General features: G+C 39.1%; 3 protein-coding genes across 5 annotated transcripts; 1 reads left to right on the top strand and 2 right to left on the bottom strand.

Annotated features, from left to right (window-relative positions):
• The first annotated feature begins 379 nt into the window (after nt 1–379).
• uox (urate oxidase) lies at nt 380–2,965 on the top strand. The gene is made up of 7 exons (XM_063496130.1): nt 380–617; nt 749–865; nt 1,023–1,101; nt 2,088–2,274; nt 2,388–2,511; nt 2,726–2,809; nt 2,891–2,965. The coding sequence occupies exons 1-7, from the start codon at nt 399–401 to the stop codon at nt 2,963–2,965; spliced, it is 885 nt and encodes a 294-aa protein (XP_063352200.1). The 5' UTR covers nt 380–398.
• Nucleotides 2,966–3,178: 213 nt separating this feature from the next.
• Nucleotides 3,179–5,978, bottom strand: samd13 (sterile alpha motif domain containing 13). Of its 2 annotated transcripts, XR_010096356.1 has the most exons (6): nt 5,780–5,978; nt 5,274–5,390; nt 4,497–4,545; nt 4,277–4,388; nt 3,989–4,190; nt 3,179–3,456 (listed from the first exon to the last, which is right to left on the bottom strand). XR_010096356.1 is itself a non-coding variant. In XM_063495507.1 (5 exons), the coding sequence occupies exons 2-5, from the start codon at nt 5,299–5,301 to the stop codon at nt 4,047–4,049; spliced, it is 333 nt and encodes a 110-aa protein (XP_063351577.1). In that variant the 5' UTR covers nt 5,302–5,390; nt 5,780–5,978; the 3' UTR covers nt 3,179–4,046. The 2 variants fall into 2 exon arrangements, 1 of the variants encoding a protein (XP_063351577.1); XM_063495507.1 differs by having other exon boundaries at nt 3,179–4,190.
• A 138-nt stretch (nt 5,979–6,116) lies between these two features.
• Nucleotides 6,117–22,529, bottom strand: prkacba (protein kinase, cAMP-dependent, catalytic, beta a). Of its 2 annotated transcripts, none has more exons than XM_063495038.1 (10): nt 22,193–22,529; nt 17,173–17,234; nt 16,737–16,865; nt 15,062–15,160; nt 14,710–14,792; nt 14,345–14,471; nt 11,918–12,013; nt 10,569–10,691; nt 9,657–9,821; nt 6,117–9,531 (listed from the first exon to the last, which is right to left on the bottom strand). In XM_063495038.1, the coding sequence occupies exons 1-10, from the start codon at nt 22,236–22,238 to the stop codon at nt 9,406–9,408; spliced, it is 1,056 nt and encodes a 351-aa protein (XP_063351108.1). In that variant the 5' UTR covers nt 22,239–22,529; the 3' UTR covers nt 6,117–9,405. The 2 variants fall into 2 exon arrangements, with proteins under 2 accessions (XP_063351108.1, XP_063351107.1); XM_063495037.1 differs by lacking the exon at nt 22,193–22,529 and adding an exon at nt 18,761–18,928.
• Nucleotides 22,530–24,010: the final 1,481 nt, after the last annotated feature.

Genomic DNA, 24,010 nt, shown 5'->3' with positions numbered 1-24,010 from the left:
TGACTAATGTTTCTGACGGTAAATTGATAGCACCAGAATTTATCTCATTGCCATGGTTCAGTGGCCACAGGGTCAAACCATGATCTTTAAAGGTTAGTTTTTAAAACATTTATTCCTCATAAAGTAAAAGTCTTTTTTTTATTTTATGTTGTAGTACTCGTGTACTTTCAGACAATATCTGATTTCTGATTTTTTTAATTAATGTTGGAATACGGAGATATATTTAACAAGCTCCTGCAAATTCACACAAGAAAATTCACTGCAAACTATCAAAAGACAACATTTTAAAGGGATAAGAAATATTATATTTGTAGCTCTAAGATGACACTGTGGCACGAAACACCTCTACCACTGGAAACTGTTTAAATGTGCCATCTTATTAAAACTATTTCTCACACATGCAGAAAGTGGAGTTTGTGCGAACAGGTTACGGCAAGAAGACGGTGAAGGTGCTGGTCGTCCGGAGGCAGGGAAGACAGCATTCTATCATTGAGGTGAAGGCTGATGTGGAGCTCACGCTCAAGTCACGCAAAGATTATCTAACTGGAGACAACTCAGACATCATCCCTACTGACACCATTAAAAACACCGTGCACGGTTTGGCCAAGCTCAGAGGGGTGAGTCTAACACCGTTTTAAGGAACACGACAGTCTTAGTGAGGGAAGACCCGCTATTGCTATTTCAACTGCTCAAATATTTGTTATTGAGGTCTTTTACAGCCTGTCTATCTGCTTATTTCTCTGTTTAGATAAAGAACATCGAACAGTTTTCCCTGGATATCTGCAATCATTTCCTGACCTCTTTTAACCATGTGCTGAAGGCCAAAGTTTACATGGAGGAAGCTCCGTGGAGAAGGCTGGAGAAGGTAAAACACAGGACGGTGCAGCTTCACAAGAGTTGACCTTTTTAACAGCTATTTGAGCAGCAACATAAATCAAGTGCACATTAACCCGATCAAATATTGCAGGTGATAATCCATCGTAAAACATGACCCAGTTTGCCCTTGTCTTTTTTTTTCTCAGAATGGGGTAGAGCATGCTCATGCGTTTATATTCAGCCCAGAAGCTTACCGCTTCTGTGATGTTGAACAGACTATCGGTGGTAATCACACACTCTCACAAAAACACGCAAACAGTGTATTTGCTTACATGTTATCCAATTAATTCAAGTTTTGTATTTTTTTTTTCCAGAATTTTTTAGTTTCATTTAGTTTCCAAATTACTTTTGCTCCTTTTAGTAACGTTTTCATTGTTAGTTTTAATTATGATTATATGGAGGCAATTTGTCAGGAGACAAAATTAAAGATTTTCAGAAGATATTACACAAATACAGCACCGTTTAATCCCATGTAGTGATCCCAAGTCTCAATAAATAGCTGGACCAAAGTCTGGTTAGGCTGAATGTGTAGACACAGACAAGCACATTTCTGCTATATTTTTTAATTAGTTTTCTAAACATACAATTATTTAAGTTTTTAATTTTCTTCCAAAAGTATAGTTTTTTCTTTAGATTTCAGTTACTTTAGTTTTTAAGTTTAGTGTTACGCTGCCCTGGACAGATGTCCAGTCCATCACAGGGTTACAATAGTTTACAGCTAAACTTATGTGTATGTTGTCATAGTTTTGTCAGACAAAAACACCCCAACCGAGGTTCAAACCTGGAACCTTGATGTGAGGTGACGGTGCTAATCACTGCACTATCATGATAGTTCAAACTACAGCATGTTCAGATAGGTAGGCCAAGATCTGATCACTGAGCTCTGTTCTGCTGAAGAGGGCGTTATCCCTTGGCTGCCTCCACTTGCTCAGTAGCTGCCAAATACATATGAAAATCATCAGAGGTTATTGGCTGCTACAATTTACTTTGAGTCAAGTTCTAACTCTTGAAGCGTGTTTAATAAATCAACACTTACTATTTGACTTGTGGTGCAAATACTGTTAACAAAGGCAGCTAAAGCTATGACTAAGCCCTTGCACACTGCTCAATGGCACTGTTGATCACAGGTTCATGATTAGCACCATTTTCATAAGTTGTTTGCCATGTTTCACATCACTCCACCCTCACGGGCTGATCTGTGCTCCACGCAGGCATCCCTGTGGTTCACAGTGGGGTGAAGAATATGAAGGTGCTGAAAACCACCCAGTCTGGTTTTGAAGGTTTCTACAGAGACCGCTTCACTACTCTGAAAGACGCCAAGGACAGGTTTTTCTGCACCTCTGTGTACTCTAGGTGGCGCTACAACAAGATCCAGGACACTGACTTTGACGCTGCTTGGTAACTGCCCGACTTACGAGCGTCAAGAAAGACCTCAGCTGACGTATACTAATATAGTTCAAAGTTCATAAATATAGTTCACATCTGAAGCTTTATATTCTTCATTCTTATAGGAAGACTGTGAAGGAGACGATTATTGAGAAGTTTGCTGGCCCCTATGATCGCGGGGAGTACTCGCCCTCAGTGCAGAAGACCCTGTATGAAACTCAGGTTCTAGTCCTGGATCGACTTCCTGAGGTACTTCCTTTAGATCGTGAAATCATCAAACTCACAATCTTATCACTTTTTGAGATACATAAACTGTTTTGACAACTTCACAGTTGAAATCTAACCAATTCTGAGTCGTAAAAAAGCACAAACATGCAAATTACATCTCCACAGTTGTTGGAAATTAAATAAAATGCTACATACTGTATATAACAGGCATGCTAAAGTACACATTTTCTTTTAGGTGGATGAAATAGAGATCATTATGCCCAATGAGCATTACTTCACCATAGACATGACAAGAATGGGTATTGTCAACAATGATGAAGTAAGTTCTGTTCTCACAAATAGCCCTTCATATTCTTTAAATGATCGGGTTGTTGACATTAGTATCTTTTTCCCATCACAGGTACTCCTTCCTCTAGATAATCCCTCAGGGAACATAACGGGGACAGTACGCAGGAAGCAGCGAGCGCGGCTCTAACGGCGCCCACAGAAAGAAGGCCCTGCTGGGATTTAAACAACAATCTGAGTGGGCCGTTTAACAGAAAGGTCCATCTGAATTAATCTTTCAAATGAATATTCCAACAACAGCAAGTTAATATTTGTAGCCTGACTAAAGCTCGTGATGATGTGATGTGAACCCAAATAAAATGAAGCAAAATACAACAGCTGTTGATAAATTCATAAACTAACATTGATCTTTGGTGAGAAAAGAGCACCATTTATTGCAAATCTCTGATTCGGATATTCAAACTCCAGTGTTATGTTGCACATGTACATTGGTCATACACACTTTTGAACAGTTGTCTGTGTGACAATGCTGAAAGCACCACAGGTTGATAGATAATAATAATAATAATAATAATAATAATAATAATAGTATGTACACATAAATATTTCCATATCAAGAGTCTCAAGCCTGAAAAATGTAGGTGTTCAGGAACAAGGTGGCTTTTGCTCGGGTTGTTGTGTCTGGGAAAACAAAGTGGTTCACGGTCACATGCTAAAGACGACTCATTGACTCAGATGCACATTTTAAAACATAGAAAGTTTCAGGGGGAAAAAGGGCAATGCACCAGAATCTGCATGTATCAAAGTCTTTAGATGCGACAGAACATACACAGTTTCCAACTATAATATAATCTTATATACAAATACTTATTTTTTTAAACCTTCATGGGTTAATTCACTTTGCACTCACACACGTACACAACATACACACACGCACACAAAACCATACCTGCAGAGTATTTTCCCCAAATTTTCTTCTTTTAAATAAAACACAAAAAAAATACAAAAATACAAAAAAAAAAAAAATCTCAAGCAGCAGATATAAGAATGGCTGAAAGGGTAAACGGCTGAGTGGACACTGTGTGCAACCCATTTTTGGGGTCCACGCTCATATAAAAAGAACACAAACAAACAAAAAGAAAAATTACAGCATTCAAAAATCCTGTTAAGGAGCCACTGAGGGCTGAAAAGTCTCTGTGAAAAGACGGCTAACCTGGGGTCTCCTGACACAATGATTGTCACAGAAGTGGGTGCTGGGACGGCCTGTGGCGCTACGAGGCGTTGCTTTTCAGGTGCTGAGTCTGCAGCGGCTTCACGTGATACTCGTAGATTTTCAGTGCGGGACCGAGCTTTATCGACAGCCCCGTCAGGACGTCGTTACGCGTCATCAAGAGCAGGGACTTACCATCAATTTCCTGTCAGATAAAGACAGAAATTCAAGTTTTCCCTAGTTTGTCAGCATCATGTGGCAGCAATTTTGAGCAGGAAATAACAGTCAAACCTGATCCTGGAAAGCCATGGCTTGCTCCTCAAACCCTGTTGCTTTGAAATAATTGACAACATCAGCAACTGCCCAGTTGGAAGGGTCCGGCAGCTGACCGTTCTCCACTGGGCTGTAAGGTGAAATTAAATGTATTCATCTTAATATAAAATGTATGCTTAATTTGAAGAGCAGCTTAAAATATCTAAAATAGTTTGTCAATCAACAAGATCCTACAAACCTTTTGGTGTCAACTGATCCATTTGCCTTGTCTTCCATGTCGGCTGTAGCTTAAAAAAAAATAAAAATAACAAGAAAATTACAAAAGCAAAAAGAAACTATTCAGTCAATTTGAAAATTACAAGTATTTTCTAAAATGCTTTTCATTTTCTAATTCTCTTTCAAATTAGAATAAACAGGCAAGTGCAAATAGTTTTTTTACTACTTTCAAGACGTTTTACTTTAAAAAGCAAATAAAAACGAAATACTTTTCATGAGGTTTACATCAACATAAAACACATTTTTCAGAATTCAATATTTTAGTTTTTATACAACAACTTTCATTTAACATTTTAAATAGGGCTGTAATCCTGTTTACCCTAGATTAACCATTTGGTCTTCAAATGACTTGATACAGAGTATAAAGACTCTGTATCTGTAAAGTTTGCTATTAAAAATTATGCAGAAACCTGCAAATAGTTTGTTTAAAAACGTGTAAGAATATGAATTTGGTGTTTTTTTCCTTGCAAAAATGACACATTTTAATCGTGCGCGATCAAACTGTTCTGTCAGCTCATTAACTTAAACCAACTAAATGTCTGAGCTATTTTTTTACTCCTCTACTCCGTCGACCATTGTGATGGCAGGTATTTTGCAATTATAGCGCTACCAAAGGGTTACACAAGCAACAGAAAAGCCCAAACCACCAAACACCTCACAGAGAAACCATACACGACTACCTGATTAAACACAAGCGTTGCTAGTTTAATGACCGACTTAGGTGTAAGGAACCACTTACGATCTTTAACGTTACAGTAATTTTTCATCAGACGTCTTCTCTCGGGGAACTTAGTGTGCTGGCAGTTGAAAAACCCTCATTGTTTATCTTTCGCAGTCTGCCATTTACTGGATGTTTCTGCAGGAAAAACAGTTGTACAGTAAATGTGCTTAACAAAATTCATTTAATTTAAAAAACCCGAAACATAGCTAAAGAACAAAACAAATACAATCGTTTCTGACTGACAACGGGGAGAGCTGTAGTGTGTGAAAATGACGACCAAAAACTCACGTTGTTAGCTGTATTAAAAAAATAGAATTACATTAGAAACATAAAAAATACCTTGCGGCGTTCATAAATAAAGTAAAAAAAAAAAAAACCTTATCAGAGAGGAGAGTTAAGAAAACAACGTTATGTTAAATGACGACAGATATTTAATCACTGCCACTTCGTATTCTGCGTTAACGCTAACGTTAAGCTACCAGGGGTAGTTAGCTAGGCTTGCTAATGCAAAATTTAACAGTTACCTTGTTTTAGAGATTCGCGCTTTGACAGAAATGGCCCGCCCGACGTTTACACGTAGTTTAAATCTTAAAAAGTTTTCCAATAACTGCGATATTTTACAAATTATTAAACGACAGCGGTCGTTTGATAAAATCAAGATTTAATCAAGTAAAGCCAACTAGCCCCCTCTTCATCGCTTTCGCTTCCATCACCCACAGGACACCAAAGAATCATGGGTAATGTAGTTTTGCGTCCCCAACGCCTTGGTTTGCAGTTCAGTGAGATTAGACACTTGCTGATGATCACCCAGGAGCGAACTCACAACCAAACTTTTTAATAAAAAGAATTTATTATTGTGACATATTCTTTGTTACATAAAATCTGCTACAGCAAAGTATACTCCCCTTGCAAACACAAATATATATGAGTGGGAAAACAAAAAACAAAAACAAAAAAACGTGTCAGCCGTCTAAATGATGTGCAAAAATTCCACAAACTAAATAGAGACACATTTCAGATTATTGATCCCATACTGGCACATGTGACTAGCTACAGAGAACTCATAAACGGATTTCCTGCAGTCAGGAGTGTGAGGTGGTTCAGGGAAAAAGTGCCATCATTTACATGAAATCTGACAAAGATTACACAGATTGGGAAATAAAGGATACAGAGATACAGATATGGAGAGATGTGGATTTCCTACACAGTTTCTGGGAAGATTTACACACACACACACACACACACACACACACACACTGTTTGGGACTTTGCTTTTCAAAGTCCTGTTTGAATGTTTGTTCTGGATTTTACCATTAAATCCTGTCCAGACTTCAAAGTGGGGAGAAAAAAAATTGTTGAATCTTTTTTGGTAAATCTGTTTTTAAAGGATTGTCTAAAGAAAGATTTTTTTAAAGTAAAGGAAATGAAAACAAATAAGTTAAAATCAAAAGGCTGTAATTTTAAATAGGCATTTGAGGTGTCAGTGTACATAAACGTAAGTCTTAACAGGGCAAATAAAAAGTTACACAGATAAAACTTTTCAGTATATTCACTGTTTTTAACATTTGCAAATAAAACATTTGGAGTCTTTTATATGAGAACTATAGACGATTAAACATTTCAGTGTTTATTCATTATCTCTAAATATAAATAAAATAGCATACGAAACAGTTCCGTCTTGGAAATGAAAACAAGGGTAAATAAAAAAATGTCACATGCTGGGCTCAAACAATAAAATAAAAGGTTCAGTTCACATGTAGCCAATATTTATGTATAAAATGCTACAAAATAGCATTCAGTCTGCAAATCTTTTCACATTTGGTTTCTATGATTGTTGAACTTGATTCAGTTGCATTTTCCTCACATACAAATACTTGAGCATCCTGTCAAATTATGACGAAGCTTCTCAAGACTTAAGGGACATAAAGTGAAACACTGTCAACAGTGCACTGCTATTCCTGACAGTGTGAAATGTAAAACTCAATTTTCACACAGCTGTGAGGATCAAACTCTGACATTCGTGTGGACAGCAGAGACAAACCTCTGTTCACAAAGAAAAGAACGTTTCTGATGTCTGGATGAAAGAAAAGTCCTTTAGATATGTTAACCTGTAACCGGAGAGTTGTTTGTTTTTTACTTAGCGGCAGGAAAAGAGTGAGAATTAATGGGTCATGAAAGTTGCTCATAAAACCATATAAAATATGAATTAACAATAAATTAACAGGAGTAACTCATATAAAAATATTTTTGAGTCTTATGAGCTTATTTCCTTTGAAAACTATTATTTTTGTCAGCTGTGTTACTGATGTAAAAAAAAAAAGAGCGAAAAAAAGCATCAAGCGTGGCCGAGTTTAATTAATACTTTAAGGTGATGATATTTCAGTTTTCTCTTCACTGTTTGTGAATGTTGTGTTTCTTTCTTAACCCATATCCAATTTACTTGTTTACTCTATGAATGCCTGAGGCTTTGAAACAATTTAAAAGGTAACAAACAAACGAAAAAGTGGGAACATTTTTAGGGTGTTATCAGGTTGTTGTGACACATCTATACAAGCATAAAAAAAAGGACAAACAAATATGGCAGGTACACAACATCTTGCGATTGTTCTGCTCAAAACACAGCAGTTAAAAGACAAAAAAAAAACCAAACAGCAACCTAAATGAGACCAACACTGCTTCCCCTTCATGATAAAACCTCAAGAAAATATAACCACCTGACCTTTCAATTACTGACAAACGCACTAATGTATAAAACAAATCATGTAAATGTTGTGTTGTGCACAGTGATATACTCAAATTTTCTCAGTTCCCTTTCTTCTCTAACATAGTTGTACCAGAAAAAATATATTACTTCATTCCATTATGCTAATATCACACCAAGACTGAGGTAAAAAGGAAATTTCCTGCGACCAGATATGGATAAACGATGCTACAGATTGATCAGCTAGCACAACACTGACAAGTTTCTGACTTCATAATAATACTTGTCAATATTGATCCGCTTCTTTGAGTGTGCCAAAACTTCAAGAAGCCATCACCGCTTCTTTCCCTTCATTGAATTGTGGTCATGCCCTAAGGAAACAGGGTCTTTAAAGAAATAAAATCATACATCTATATGCACAAATACACAATTTCAGGTCTCGAGGGCAACAGAGTGATAAATAATGATTAATATTTAAAGCTGGGCTAGGCGACATGTTCTTGGCATTTTTTGGACAAAAAAAAGAAATGAAAACATTTATATTAACCTCTCATCATATTTAGCTTCAAATGATCTTAGAGGGAGCTTTATTGCTGCATCTCCACTAAAGCCCACTCGAAACGCGACACATGACGGGAGACTCTGGCCTATCACAGGTCTTTTAAACTACACCAGGTAAAGTGGTATAAAAAGGAAGGAGAACATCAGCACAGAAATAAAGACAAACTGGTGCCGTGGGTTAGAAATCTAACTTTCACCTTGTAGAGATGGGTTTGGATGTTGCGTGAAGCCAAAAGTTTGCATTTGCAGCCTGTGCTCGGCTGATGGGAGGGGCTTTGGACGGAGATGGAGAGCAGCAGCGAGAGGCACCGTCTATTTTCAAATCCTGGCTTTAGCTTTAGGTTAACTTTCAGTGTTTCTGATTAAGGAATACTAAACTGAATCCTACAGGAAACTAAGTCATGTAACAGAAAACGCATAACAGCCAATGAGACATCAGGAATTTAAACGCTCTGCCCAAAACACCCAAAAGTGTCCCTTAGTTATCCAAAAGCCTAAAAATCACATCATGTGCAACACCAGCTAGCTGCTTCAAAGTAAGATTAATATTCGTCTTCAAGTTGCTTCTCAAATAAGAACTTAAATAAGGGACGACAGGAGACTTGACAGTGGCAAACATAGAAAACAAGGTAAAAAAAAGAAACACAACAGGAACGTGGTCTGGTACTCTGTGTTGCAGCACGAGGGGTGTCTGCATAATGTGCCTGTGTATAGATTAGTGCTAACAGCACGCAGGATCATGGCAAAAAAAGGAGCTCATTCGGCTGTGTGGACTGAAGGAACTAGGCATTTGTTTGAGCACGTGATGGCCTCAGTTCCATCTTAACCCTCATCGGAGTGCAAATATCCCAAAATACAAGAGCCCTGATTGGGACTCTTGCTCGTTCACTAGAAGTCAGCAAACTCTTTTGCACACTTTTCTGTTTGCGATACACGGATCTCCTCCTCTTCATAGTCATCAAAGTTGCTTGTGTCTCCTGGTCCTCTGCACTTTGGCAAGAAGGGAGCTTCAACCTGAGAATTTAGGAGGATATATATGAATTTTCATTTTAATATGAACCACATCACGTCTCTTGATCCAAAAAAGGAAGCGCGAGCAACACATTGATTAATTTCCCTGGGGAAAAAAAAACACCAACCTTTCGCTCATAGATGGCAATCCAGTCTGTTGCGGAGAACCACTTGTGATTCTTTATGTCATTGACACCATTCTTCAGGTTCCCAAATCTCTTTGTCAGGTCAACCTGAAGCAGGTTCCTCAGCAGATCCTTGAGGTCGGAGCTAAAGTGAGAGGGAAATCGAACCTGCAGAATTGCAAAAATACATAAATAAATAAAAGATGTGGGTTATGAAACACAAATTGCAGAAAAATACTTTCACTGTTTTGCTTATTACGCTGAAATAAAACAGCTAAAAGCACTAAAGAACAACTGGAAAGCCAAAAGCAAGCTGGTCCCGATGGTAGTCAGCAGTGTCCTCCTTCTTCTGGCTGGCTGCCACAGCAGATCATCTGCCTCCACCTTACCCTATCCTCAGCAGCTTCGTCTGCCAAACCAATCCTCTGCATGTCCTCCTTCACTACATCTACGAATCTTCTCTGAGGTCTTACTCTGGCCCAGCAGCTCCATGTTCAACCATCTCCTTTTTGCCTCTCTAACGCTGTCTCCAAACCGCTCATCCTGTGCTGTCCCTCTGCTCATTTCTAATCTTGTCCATCTTGGTCACTCCCACTGAAAATCTGAGCATCTTAAACTCTGCCACCCAGAGTTCCAGCTCTTGTGCCACTGCCTCCAAGCTGCACATCACAACACCACTACCATCTTGTAAATCTTCCCTTTCACTCTTGTTGCTATCCTTCTGTCACAAATCATCCCTGACACTTGTCTCCACCCAGTTCACCCCGCCTGCACTTTCTTCTTCACCTCTCTTGTGCATTTTGGATGGTTGACCCCAGATATTTAAACTCATCTAGCTTCACCAACTAATATCAGAGCATTTTAACACTGGAAAAAATTAAAGCTCAAACATTTCTCCTGCTTATCTTTGCATACCTTGCCAGAAACAATTTTTTCATAAATCTGGATAGGCTGATCAGCAAAAAAAGGAGGGTAACCAGCAGCCATCTCATAGATAAGAACTCCAAGAGCCCACCAGTCCACAGCTTTGTTGTAGCCCTGAAAGAAAAACAATTGTTTCATCAAATTTTAAAGACTTTTCTTGGTCTATTTTTAATTAGGAAGGCAAAAGTAACAGTAATTATCTCAAATTTTGAAGATAGTCTGACTCAGAGAGCTAAAGATGCCCAACACAGGGCACAGTTGCAATTTTGACCTCAAGGATAAGGAGCATCTCTTAACTGACCACCCTCTGTACTCACTTGTCCAAGTACAGAGTAATAGTAAAGTCATTTCTATCTAGTCTGATGTTTCTACTGATGCCTCTGATGATATAATCTACTCTCCGTGTCAGACTTTTCGTTTTAAAGCCAGAGTTCACATGTCCGCTGAACATTAATGGGAACGAGCTGACTTTCTTTGAGCCAGCAGCAAAAGAACTACCTGGAAGACGTCATAGGGGGTCTGCTAAGGCCTGAATGGCCTCTATAGACCCGGACCAGATACTTAATATTTAATTCAAGAACATTTTTTGTTAAAATGGACTCTCAGGCTCTCATTTCATTAATTATAACATGTAATGCCAATGTTAATTATTTCCATCACTGTTTTTTTTAATAAATGACTTCAAAGAAAGATCAGTAATGTGTAATTTACTATTTATTTATTTTATCTGATGTATTTATATTTATGTTTAACCATCTTAAGCTCTTTTTGCAAAAACAGTCCCCAAGGAGAGAAGCTTCAGTGTCCCCGTTTCTAAACATATGAAGCGATATTAAAGAATGTGAGACAGATAAAGATCAGGACAGTGGCTCGTTGTTGTAAAGCCTCTGCGCTACAGCAGAACGAACTTTAAACAAAACAAAGACAGTACTGGTAAGGCTCTGTCCACGGCTTATTTTGTGGGCCTCTAGATCTACACCGTATGACTAATACAAGGATTATATCCTGATGTATTAATATCCCGTAGTTATATGGGACAGAGAATAATTTAACCTCAGCACTGACTCAAATCTGTAAGGAAAGACATCAGCTGATACTTGGTGTCAAAGGCTACCAGTGAAAAATGTGCTTAACTGGAGTGAGATCAATTAGCTGTTTGTTTGAATTTTTAAATGACAATTGATTCAATATAAATGTGGATTTGTGCACAAAAGTCAGCACACAAACTGAATCATCACCGTCTTCCACAAAAAAAGTGCTAAAGCAGCCTTACTGTCCCAGTAGCCTCCAGCCTAACATTCAAACATGGTAAGATGGGCTAACTGTGTATGAAGCCTCACCTTGCTGAGAATGATCTCTGGAGCCAGATACTCAGGAGTTCCACACAATGTCCAGGTCCTGCCCTTTACTCTTTTGGCAAAGCCAAAGTCTGTGACCTGAGATAAAAAAAACAACACAATTGTTATAAGAAGAATAAATACATAAAGGTAACCATGCAGGACTATAACAGTGCAGGTTCATATACTCTTGACTGAACTATCACGGGTTTGACAGACACAAATCTTACTCTCACAGGCAGAAACGCACTAAATCAAAACCCACTGAACTACATACAGGACCTGTGAGAACTGTGGTTTTCTGAAAACTGTTTAACCTGATTACAACGCAGAGTTTACCACTCGAATTAACATTTCAGATTGGCAGATTAGTTTTGGTGTAATAGGTTTTTTATCATGGCTTTTAATATACAGGGTGGGCCATTTATATGGATACACCGTAATAAAATGGGAATGGTTGGTGATATTAAAGTCCTGTTTGTGGCACATTAGTATATGTGAGGGGGCAAACTCCTCAAGATGGGTGGTGACCATGGTGGCCATTTAGAAGTCGGCCATCTTGGATACAACTTTTGTTTTTTCAATAGGAAGAGGGCCATGTGACACATCAAACTTATTGGTAATGTCACAAGAAAAACAATGGTGTGCTTGGTTTCAACGTAACTTTATTCTTTCATGAGTTATTTACAAGTTTCTCTTTGTTCACAGCCACTGACATGTCGAAGAGGTTAACACGTGAGGAGCGGATCGAAATTGTGTTGATATCTGGTGAACGCAGTAACCGGGTCATTGCAGCAGATTTCAATGCAAGACACCCTACGAGACCACCCATCTCCCAGCTACAGTTAGCAAACTGCTTGCTAAGTTTGGAGAAACTGGTTCAGTGTTGGATTTGCCAAAATGTGGACGCAAGAAAACTGTCACTAATGAAGAAACATCAGTGGCTGTCCTAGCTTCATTCAGCAAGAGCCCACAGCGTAGCACTCGCCGCATGTCACTGGAGAGTGGCGTTAGTCGAACATCCCTTCGGCGGACATTAGCTACTCACAAATGGCACCCTTACAAACTCCAGCTACTGCAGCATCTCAACGAGGATGACCCAGATCGGCGCACAGAATTTGCAGAATGGGTAAAACAAAAATTGGAACAGGACCCTCAGTTCACGCAGAAGATTTTGTTCAGTGATGAGGCAAACTTTTATGTGAATGGTGAAGTTAACAAACAAAACCACCGTTATTGGTCTGACACTAACCCACATTGGATGGATCCCTCCAAGACTGTTGGAACAACAAAAGTGATGGTTTGGTGTGGTATATGGGGTACAACGATAGTGGGTCCATTCTTCATCAATGGAAACCTCAAGGCCACTGGTTATTTGAAATTGCTACATGATGATGTGTTTCCCTCTTTGTGCACTGAAGCTGGCACGTTCCCTGAGTTTTTCCAGTAAGATGGTGCACCACCACATTATGGGTGCCAGGTCCGAACATTCCTAGATGAACAGTTTCCTGGAAAGTGGATTGGTCGTCGTGGGCCAGTTGAATGGCCCCCAAGGTCTCCCGATCTGACCCCCTTAGACTTTTATCTTTGGGGTCATCTGAAGGCAATTGTCTATGGTGTGAAGATACGAGATGTGCAGCACCTGAAACTACGGATACTGGATGCCTGTGCTGGCATTTCTCCTGCGGTGTTGCTATCAGTGTGTGAAGAGTGGGAGAAGAGGGTTGCATTGACAATCCAACACAATGGGCAGCACATTGAACACACTTTATAAGTGGTCAGAAACTTGTAAATAACTCATGAAAGAATAAAGTTACGTTGAAACCAAGCACACCATTGTTTTTCTTGTGACATTACCAATAAGTTTGATGTGTCACATGGCCCTCTTCCTATTGAAAAAACTAAAGTTGTATCCAAGATGGCCGACTTCTAAATGGCCACCATGGTCACCACCCATCTTGAGGAGTTTGCCCCCTCACATATACTAATGTGCCACAAACAGGACTTTAATATCACCAACCATTCCCATGTTATTACGGTGTATCCATATAAATGGCCCACCCTGTAGTGACAGTTTCAGTGGCTCTAATCTCTACCGGTAGAGATTATTAAAAATCCTGTCTTCTTTATATGTTTATTTAAAATAATTTAGCCTAATATGACTTAAAGGTATAGCGCAGTATAGAACGTTATTTTAGAGACAACATCGAGCATGTACATGTCACAACCTGCTTTCTCAGGTCTGATTTTAGACTGACTGCAAACACAGAACAATGTCAACTAAAGTCTTTAAGATGTATCTTCCTTCAGTTTTGTCCAGCTATAAACTAACATCTGAAGGGTTCAGCCCCCAGGCTGTCATATTAACACAGTGTTTCTGATTTGCTGATGCCTTTCCACTACTTTTATTTCTTTACATTGACTATATACCTGGATATACCCATGTTGGTCTATGAGCAGGTTTTCAGGCTTCAGGTCTCTGTAGATGAGGTCTAAGGAGTGAAGGTACTCAAAGGTGAGCACTATCTGAGCTGCATAAAATCGAGCATGGTGTTCACTGAAAGAAGGAAACACAGACAGTCCGATACTGGCGGAAAATATGAAGGAACTAAAGTCTCTTCTGAATGAAAGAAAACTCAGTCAAACAGTATATAGGTGTAGGTGTCTAATTCATTTATAGCACTGACAGACCAAAACAGAACACCTGAAATTGCTTTTGTTCAGCTATTTGTGGCTACAACAGCAATCGCAAACAAAAAACAACCAAACGATAACAATAATTATGTGCATAATACCTGAACCTCCCAGTGCGTCTGAGGTGTGAGAACATCTCTCCACCAGGAACATATTCCATTACCATGTAGAGGTTTGAGTTGTCCTGTTAATTTAAAGGATACATATATATACATATAAATATCAGAAATTAAGGACATTAGGACAAGAGACTAACCACATGTGCAGTTTAAAGTTACGTTTCTGTTCTTGGGACTCGGTCATCTTGTGTGAAATAACTCTGTCACAGGACAAAAGCAACCAGGGGACTTGGTATTTAATCTAAATGTGATGACGACATGTTGGCCAATTAACCGACAGGATTAACTGTCTGGAACAAATACAAGCATCTTTACACCTTTGTTTTGTCCTTACCTTGAAAGCGTACACCAGTCTGACGAGGAAGGGGAAGGAGACGGCCTGTAATATTTTTTTTTCATTTAGCGTGTGTTCTATCTGCTTCAATTTCACCACCTAAAGGGGAAAAAAGAAAAAAGGCAGAGACATAAATAAAAAAATCATATCAACGAAATTGGAGTGCTGTCCCACACTCATGCTAAAATAAAGGCAAGCGGTAATCACAATAAATAACATCCGTACAGAATAAAATATATACAGTAAGTGTAAAAATTAAATGTGTGTGCAGAGACATAAACATAAGAAAATAGCTAATCAGATCACGTCAGGTATTAGCAATGATTAGAATAGAATAGAATAGAATAGCCTTTAATTGTCATTGTACAGGGTACAACGAAATTGGAGTGCCACTCCCTTGGTGCAAAATGCAATAATAAATATAATAAAAAAATAGTAAGATATAAAAGGTACAATAAAACAAACATAAGTACTCAAACAAAAGTAAGTATGATATTTACAGGATAGCAGCATTAATATAATGACAGTATGACAGTATGAATAGCAGCATAATAATAATAGCATAATATAATGGCAGTGACAATATGGTATGGCTAAGCAGGTTCAATTGTTTTACAGTCATTACAGTCATTGCCTTGTTGTAAAAACTGTCCCTGGGTTTATTTGTCTGTGACCAAATCTCTCAGAGGGCAGCAGATAAAACGCCCAGTGTCCCGGGTGTTCCTCAGACCGGCACCATGCTGTGTACTCATTTGAGGCAGCGGGTGCTGTAGAGGTCCTTCAGGGAGGGAAAGGGGTGGCCGATGATTTTCCAGGTGATGTTAATAACTCTTTGAAGTGCCCTCTTGTTTTTTTCCATGTTTTACCGCAGTTTCAAACGTATTGCATTTTTATATTTTTTAACTGTGTTTCGGTGACTCTCCACACAGTTTAGAGTAAATTTTGGTGAGGGATTAAAATCAAACTATTCAATTTAAGATAGATAATCCATCACTAAGGACTTCCCGTGGTGCTTAAGTCCTGTTATTGCTGCGTGCTCACGCAGTCAAAAGATAAAAAATCTATTTAACATGAGCTGATGCACAAAACCTTTCAGAAACCGCTGCCCAGTGACACTGTGCACACCACAAGCTATGCAGCCAAAAGCTGAAAGTAGAAAATGCTTTTGGTTATAAGCTTACTCTTAAGTCTGAGACATCAAGCTTCATCACCAACCCAAACAAACTGTGAGACATCGCTCAGCAGGACATTTAGAGGATATACAGTTTATGTTTTCGACGGTATAGTCTCATGCTGTTCTGGAGGACATTAGTGGAAAGTAATGGCTGCAGAACAAACAATAACATCCATACAGTGGAAAAAAAGTGTGAAAGCTGTGGTTATAACTGGTAAGCGAAACCAAAAGCTAGACAGGTTCACCTCTTGAGCTGATGGTGAAATTCAAGGGAACACGAGGTTGCTACATGAGCAAGGCACTACCGGCAAGCCAATCTGCCTCTAAACTTTCACATCAGTATTTAAAGATCGAAACTCCGGCGTGAAGCGCCTTTGAGGTTTTCAAAAACACAATGTTAGTGCTGAGAGGAAACGTTCCATTTCCTTTTATGAGAAACACAACATCTTTGCAGTTTACAACACCAGCTCTTATGGATGCAAATTCAAGCCATTTGCTTACCTTTTGTTTGTCCAGGATCTTCATGGCATAGAACTGGTTTGTTGCTTTATGTTTCACGAGCATTACTCGTCCAAATGATCCAGTCCCCAGGGTCTTGAACCTTTCAAAGTCATCCAGGCTTGTTGTGCACTAAAGGAAACACATTATCAGTGGTCGGAAAACAACCAACACTAGCAAATGTTAAGCTATGTGTACTTATGGAAGCCACTAGCTGTTTATCTTCATGCACTGTAGCTCAAAAACACAAGCTTAATAGAAATGTTTTTGAAGCACGTGCCTCTGACACAATTATGCAATCAGCCAGCATCCAAGTCAACAAGAAGGAAATGACTAGGCACTACTGAATCTCTCATTTTTACTCAAATAAGAAAAAAAAGTGTACAAAGTGTACTAATCAGAGAAAACGTTTATACATTACCCTTAAACAACAACCTACCTGTGGTGGACACTCCCATTTTCTTAAGAAGTCTTCTTTGGCTTTAGCTAAGAACTCTTTCACTATAAAAGAAAAGATCGGTTTTGATAATTAGAACTAGAGTTTAGATAACCGGACAAGGTCAGTCACATGCTCAGGAAAACAAACTGGGATAGTTTAACATGTTCAAGAAAAACAAACAAGGGCAGTTCACACAATCAAGGCAAGGTCAAGCAAATGTCAAGTACCAGGGAGGAAATGTCATACTTGACAAAAGAGGAAAAAATATTTCTATTAAAAAAAAACAACCCAAACCCACAAACCGCACACCTTAGCAGGACATTTTAATTCATAAAGTGATGCAAAGAGCTCTGAGGACTTTACAAGTTGGCCAATTTAAAGGCAAGCTATTCTGCATCTCTTTCAGAAGGAGGTGGGGGTAAAGGTAGTGAGACAGGCAGTGAGACAGACAAAATGCAGAACAGATCTGAGACTACAGAGCAAGCCACAGAAAGACAGCGTATTGTGAAAGTCACTGCAGACATGAGCTTTCCAAAGTCAAAGAGCCATTAGATGGTGCCTAAAGTGCTGCTACACTTTGGTATGTTGCTACCAATTTAAATCTATACAGTCAAGGCTGCGTTTGACTACAGTTAGACAACAAACTTTCACTCTTTGACTCGGGACGCCTCATGGAAAAATGAGCATACCAAAAGTCTCTACAGTTCACCAAGGGTTTGCAGGAACATTCATCCACATGGATGGAAATGATGGAGAAGAGAAAGAGAGGAAGAAGCATTTATGAAGTCTTGAAAGAAAATAATGTAAAACACATTTTAGATTCACACAACAAAATGATAACAGAGAAGACAACGTAAGGCAAACCCTACCGCCAGACTAAATTTAAAACTAATAAAATTGTTCTACACTGAAGTAATGTGATTATTTTGGTTTGGTGGCTTCCTTTATCGTCTCTGAAAACGTCAGCTAAAATATTTAAGGAAGTTTACGTCTTATTGTGCAACATCAAGTAAATAGTTTCTTTTTTTTTTTTTAAACAATTGAGCAACAAGCAGTTATTTTAGCCCACAGTCTTTTTTTAACACTAGACTGTATTCAGCAATTAAATCTAACTCTTTCTATCTTTTGTGCCACTTTTAGAGGCTTTCTTTGGTCTGTGAAGAACAAAGGACAACACTGATTGAAGAGACATTTTAAAGGTTTACATAAAATGCATTTCTTTCTTGCAAAACGTTAGACAATGACAAGACACAGATATTAAGACAATGTAAGCAGCTGAAGCACCACAAATGGGCTGCACTACAAAGCGTTATGCCTTCTCTGGTAGATCTAAAAAAATGGACAAATACAGATTGTTAAATTGATGGTTAAGGTACCTCTAAATAGTTAAAAGCAGTAATGAAACTAGGCAGCTTCTTGCAAATGACAAAAATAGAGGCGTGCCAAAAAACAATTCGAAATAATGCAATTTATACAGAATCAGTTGATTTAATAAGTGTTTCTACGTAACTATAAAGGTAGAAAATGCAAACCTGAAACCCAAGAAGTGGCGGGCAAATTTAAGAGTAAAGCAATGAACTGCACTTACTGCACTTATCCCACATGATGGTGAACTCAGAGATATGAGGCACGTCGCTCTCCTGCACTCTGTTCTCTTGGCTACCTTTACTTTTGTATTTGTTAAACAAACGGCTGGCGAAGGATTGATCCTTTCCCTGGGCCATTTTGAGGCAAATATTTTGGTGTGTGAGAAAGATGGCTCACAGGCAAAGTGAGTACGTTTTGAGACAGAGCATCGATGGTACTTCCTGTATGTGCTCAAAGGCTCTGCAATGCTTGGCTAACCACATAAAGTTAAGCTTCCTGTTCAAGTACTCTGCTTCAGTTTCAATGGCCAACTGCATGTCCAGTAATTCTGTGCAGAATCATTTAAAGGCATTTTCTTTTATCTCACTCACAAGAGATAACACTGGTTTGATAAAGATATACAAAATTAAAATAGCATGCACAAGAGTTGCAAAGTCCTGTCAAAACCACAGTGCAGCGGGTTAATTTAGACGACTGATAAGACATCGGTAAGCCTGCTACACCCACTAAATACATGAAAGAGAAGTTATCTCTGGCTTATTGTGCTCTCTGGTGGTTATGCTTTACAATGCAGTTTTTTAAAGAGCTTTCCTATTTGCTCCAAGTCACTCTTTTGAGCTGACCCTTTAAAGCACACTTCTGCAAATACTGGGGCAGTAAAAAGGTGACTTTTGGGGGGGCTTAACACCAATTTGGGTAACAGCAATAAAAGTGGAATACTGCAGTTTAAGCAGATAAAGAAAATGGCACATATATACTGGTGTTGGCATAGTTGGCGACCAAAAGTCCATTCTTAGTCGGGGAAAAATCTTGATGTTGTTTGATATTTGGTAATAGGGAAGTTAAGAAAACAATGTAGAATGTAGTGATCTCGTAGCTTGTCCTGCAGAACAGCTCTGACTCTGTTGTTTACAATACTTTCAGCACTATCTGCAGCACATGCAGCAGAGTACTATCACAGCAGAGCAGATGTTAGTGTGCAATCAAGTGCTATCTTTATGGTGAGTTGCAAAGTATTTTCTCAAATATACTGCTGTTGGGAAGTAATAAAACAATGATCTTATCCTTTTGTCTTTTTTATAATCACTTGCAAAGCATACAGTAGTGGTCAGACTTTTACATACACTCATCATGGGCATAAATGCCATGGTAATTTTGGACGTTTAATGATTTCTTTGAGCTGTCCTTTTTCTAGGGAGAAATTATTGTCATCTTCAGTGCCTTTAAAATCCATTTTGGATTTTCTCTGATCACAAGTCACAATTATTTGGTTAAATGTTCCACGTTGCACTATGGCCAACTGGCTTTGGTAGCAATCAGCAAGACTGTGGCGAAATTCTTGTATTTGACCACTCTTCTTGGGAGAGTTAATAGAGTTTGTTAAAATTGGTTGGTGTTTTGGAACAGACCCAGTAGGGTTGAGGTCAGGTCTTTTGGAAAGGCTATTCCAGAAGTTAAATGTTAGCCCTCTCTATTCATTCCAAAACCAGTTCTGATGTGTTCTGGATCATTGACCTGTTGGAACTGTTGGAATATGCAACTGTGTCCAGGATTCAAACATTTAGCAGTTTGAGGTGAAGTTGACAAATCTGGAGGTAGTCCTCCTTCTTTGTGAAATGTACCAGTACCACTAGTAGCAGTTCAGCCTCTGTTCATGGCACAAACAAACAAATTCTTTTAAATGCTGGCAAAGAGAGGTAGTGATCTGCTAACTGAAAGGTTGTTGATGCAATCCCTGGCTGCCACAGCCTGCATGCCAAATATCCTTGGGCAAAATACTAACCCCGAGTTGCTCTCTGATGCATCCATTGGAGTATGAATGTGTGTGAATGTTAGATAGAAAGCACTTATATAGAAAAAGTATAGCACAAAATGCTTGTGTGAATGGATGAATGAGGCAAGTTGCGTAAAGTGCTTTGAGTGCTCAGATAGAGTAGGAAAGCGCTATATAAAAAACCAGTTACCATTTACACTTTTTAAAAGTCAGTGCATATATATATTTGGTATGCATACTTTTGACCCTGCGTGGACTAAAGAAAATATCATTCAAACTTTTGATCCAATTCTTGCTTTTAAAGTCATTAAAGACGTATGCCATACAATCATTCCACCTTGGAAAAAGAACAGTTCAAAGAAATCATCAAAAGCCCAAAATTGCCATGATATTCACTTCCATGATGAGTGGATGTAAACACCTGACCACATCTGCATATGTATATGTGGGAATCATACTGACCAACATCCTGATAGCAAAACATTTTTTTCTGTACCTATAAATCCAGTATTAATAAGTTTAATTTAATGTGTAATATTTGAACAGAAATCTAGATAACACAGAATAACAGTGTGTTAAGTTTCTTTATTCATCACAGTGTTATTCTACTCAACTCCAAGCCCCTCCCTGCAGAAACTACAGGTCTCATGAGTCGCTAAGACTGTGTGAACAAGTGCCAAACAGAAAGCAGGTCAAGAACAGTGCTCTCCAGACAGACCACTTGGAATGGCACAGTTTAATGGATTAGGCTGGTCACTACTCACAAACACAACAGAGTGCCTTCTGGCTACGTCTTTCAAGTGATTAATAGAGTGCTTTAGGATGCAAAATTCCTCTCCAGTAGTCGCAGTTTGACTAAGATTTTGCTGTTTTTGGATGTTACAGTATCAGGACAACACTTTTATATCACTATAAGAAAGCAGTGATCAGAGGCATTAACGCTTTAATTTACAGCAGACTTGTTGACAGCTGACTTGGCACATCAGTGTTAACCAGGTGGGAAAGACAGTGTCATTTCTTTTTATGCAGCCACTGTGTGGAAAACAAAGCAACTACATGTTTTATTACACGACCATTAATCTGGTTTAACCACATCAGGCAGCATTCTGGTCAGCTTGTGAGTTAGTGGTTATCAGATACCTGTTGTTAGCACTGACCAGGCCTTGTTCTGCAGCTTCAGTGGAAACAAATGTTTGCTGATGTTATCTGGGTCTACACACGCGATATTAGCCCTTTGGAAACTGCAAACGATGCTTTGCCATTTGATCGTTATAGTGTTATAGTGCAAAGCCTTAATACAGTTTATTCTGAGATGCTGCCTTTAACACAGACTGATTTGGATAACCAAAGAATATGATGTTGAGGATCACACTACCACATCCTTGATTATCCTTCTCAATAATTAGTTGATTGTAAAAACTGTAGCACCGTTTTCCGCTTAGGTAAACAAACACGAATCATTACGAGACCGCAAACACACCTTATAAACTGCCCTACCAAAGATGGTTCTTCTCTGCAAACCATATTACTGTAGTCTCCCGCTAACACTGGACAACTGCTAAAGGCTGCTCTCCACTCACTTTTATAAGCAAGCTCACACTGCACAATAACTAATGTTAAATGGCTGCGAGGCCAGCTGGATGCTTTCCAGGTGCTCACCGCTTTCTTGTTCATTGCCTTTCTTGGCAGTTGCTGCGTTTCCCATGGTAGGAAGACAGGGCGATCCACAGCTGGCTAGGAGCGATGATGGTGGCGGTTAGCTAACGGGGGGGTACTCCGTTAGCTAGCTAACAAATATCAGCTTTTGCTAGCTGGCTGGTTGAAAACGACATCAATGTCTTCCCTTTGTGCACAGAACTTCGATGTGCTCTGCTCACCGCCTTGTTGATCAAGGTCCTTTTGTCATTCAAGTATGCCTCCGCTGGAATGACAACATGATCCAGACTTTTCACCTCTGACTGCTGTCGTTTTGTGCTGCGTTCAGGTCATATGGGAATACCCCGGCAAGGCTTGCTCGGTGTAATGTTGCCTTCAGGTACCAGTCAGAAATAGTGGACTTATGTCTACATTATACTGATTATGTAAAACTGCTGTAACCTAATGTGTTGCTGTGTGTGGCTCTTGTTTTTATTGGTATATTTGACTATATTTTCTTTTCGCGTTTCACCTCTTCAATAGAAACGTCTTTCAAGTTAATGTTTGTTTTCATAAAAAGATTTTATATGGCCTTTGACCTGATGGCCACTGTGTCATTTTTTGGCATTTAACAGAAGTTTGTCATTCTACTTGCAATAAATGAATTTATTAAAGCAACTTTTAAAGGATAAACACACACATATAAATCTAAGCTGATATCACAAAAATACAGCTGCTCACAAAATAAGATGTCCATTCCAGCTGTCATAGGGCGAGATGGGGCTAACACAGACAGGCAGGCAACCACTGATACATAACCCCATGCATGTGTTTAAATTGTGGGAGGATTCTTGAGCACCCAGAGAGAACCCATCCATGCATCCATCCAACCCTTCTCTTTTGCTTATCCAATTTAAGGTTGAAGGAGGGCTGGAGCCTATCCTAGCTGTCACAGGGTGAGAGGCTTATATACAAACAGAGAATATATAAGACCAATACAAATAAGGCCCTATGCTGGATTAAACCCATGAGCTTCATGCTGTGAGGCGTCACTGTTAACTGAAATGCAGATAAGACGGTTATAAGAATATAACAACGTATGATAATAGATTATAACCAGTAGTTTGGAAATTTGCTCGGCAAGCAGGAGTTGCTAGTTCAGTTCCAGCTGGAGACACAAATCTCTCTTTAGGGAGGAAGCGTGTCAGGTGAATGAAATCAAACATGCTGAGCTACCTGCTGTGGCGACCCCTTTTGTTAAAGGAGAAGCCGTACTGTTATTCTAGAATAAAAACAAACAAACAAACAAACAAACAAAGAAACAAACAAACAAAGAAACAAACACTTTAAGCTTCTCATACCCCCCCCCCCCCCCCCCCCAATTTTAGTTCACATCTGTCATAAAACTTTATCATAAACTAGTATTCCGAAAATACAGGTTCTTCCCCACGAGTCTTAAAATGTGGCACATTTGGCTGTAGTTTTGGACACGTTAATGAACTCGGACCAGGACGCGCCCATTAAATGCAGGGTTGTTTTTAGCACCATGGTCAGCGACACAGTTGCTAGGTAGCTGCCCTGTGTTTGTATCAGTCAGTTGAGGAGGAAGAGCTGTACCTACACTAAACAACGACCTGAAGATGTACGAAATCTCATTCGCAGTAGTGGTATCACTTTTCCCTTCCTTCACAGCTACTTAGTATATAAATATAATATGTGCTGACTTAACATATAAGCCGCTCAGGGTGCTAAATGTCACGTAGTTGCCAGATTGCGAATACAAACTTCAGCACTTCCTTCAGGCTTCCCCCCCCACTCTTACACAACGAATGGTTTTGCCCA

Source organism: Pelmatolapia mariae, linkage group LG15 (genome assembly GCF_036321145.2).
Source record: "Pelmatolapia mariae isolate MD_Pm_ZW linkage group LG15, Pm_UMD_F_2, whole genome shotgun sequence".
In the NCBI taxonomy this organism is placed as follows: Eukaryota; Metazoa; Chordata; class Actinopteri; order Cichliformes; family Cichlidae; genus Pelmatolapia; species Pelmatolapia mariae.
This window is presented reverse-complemented; position numbering and strand designations above follow the sequence as displayed.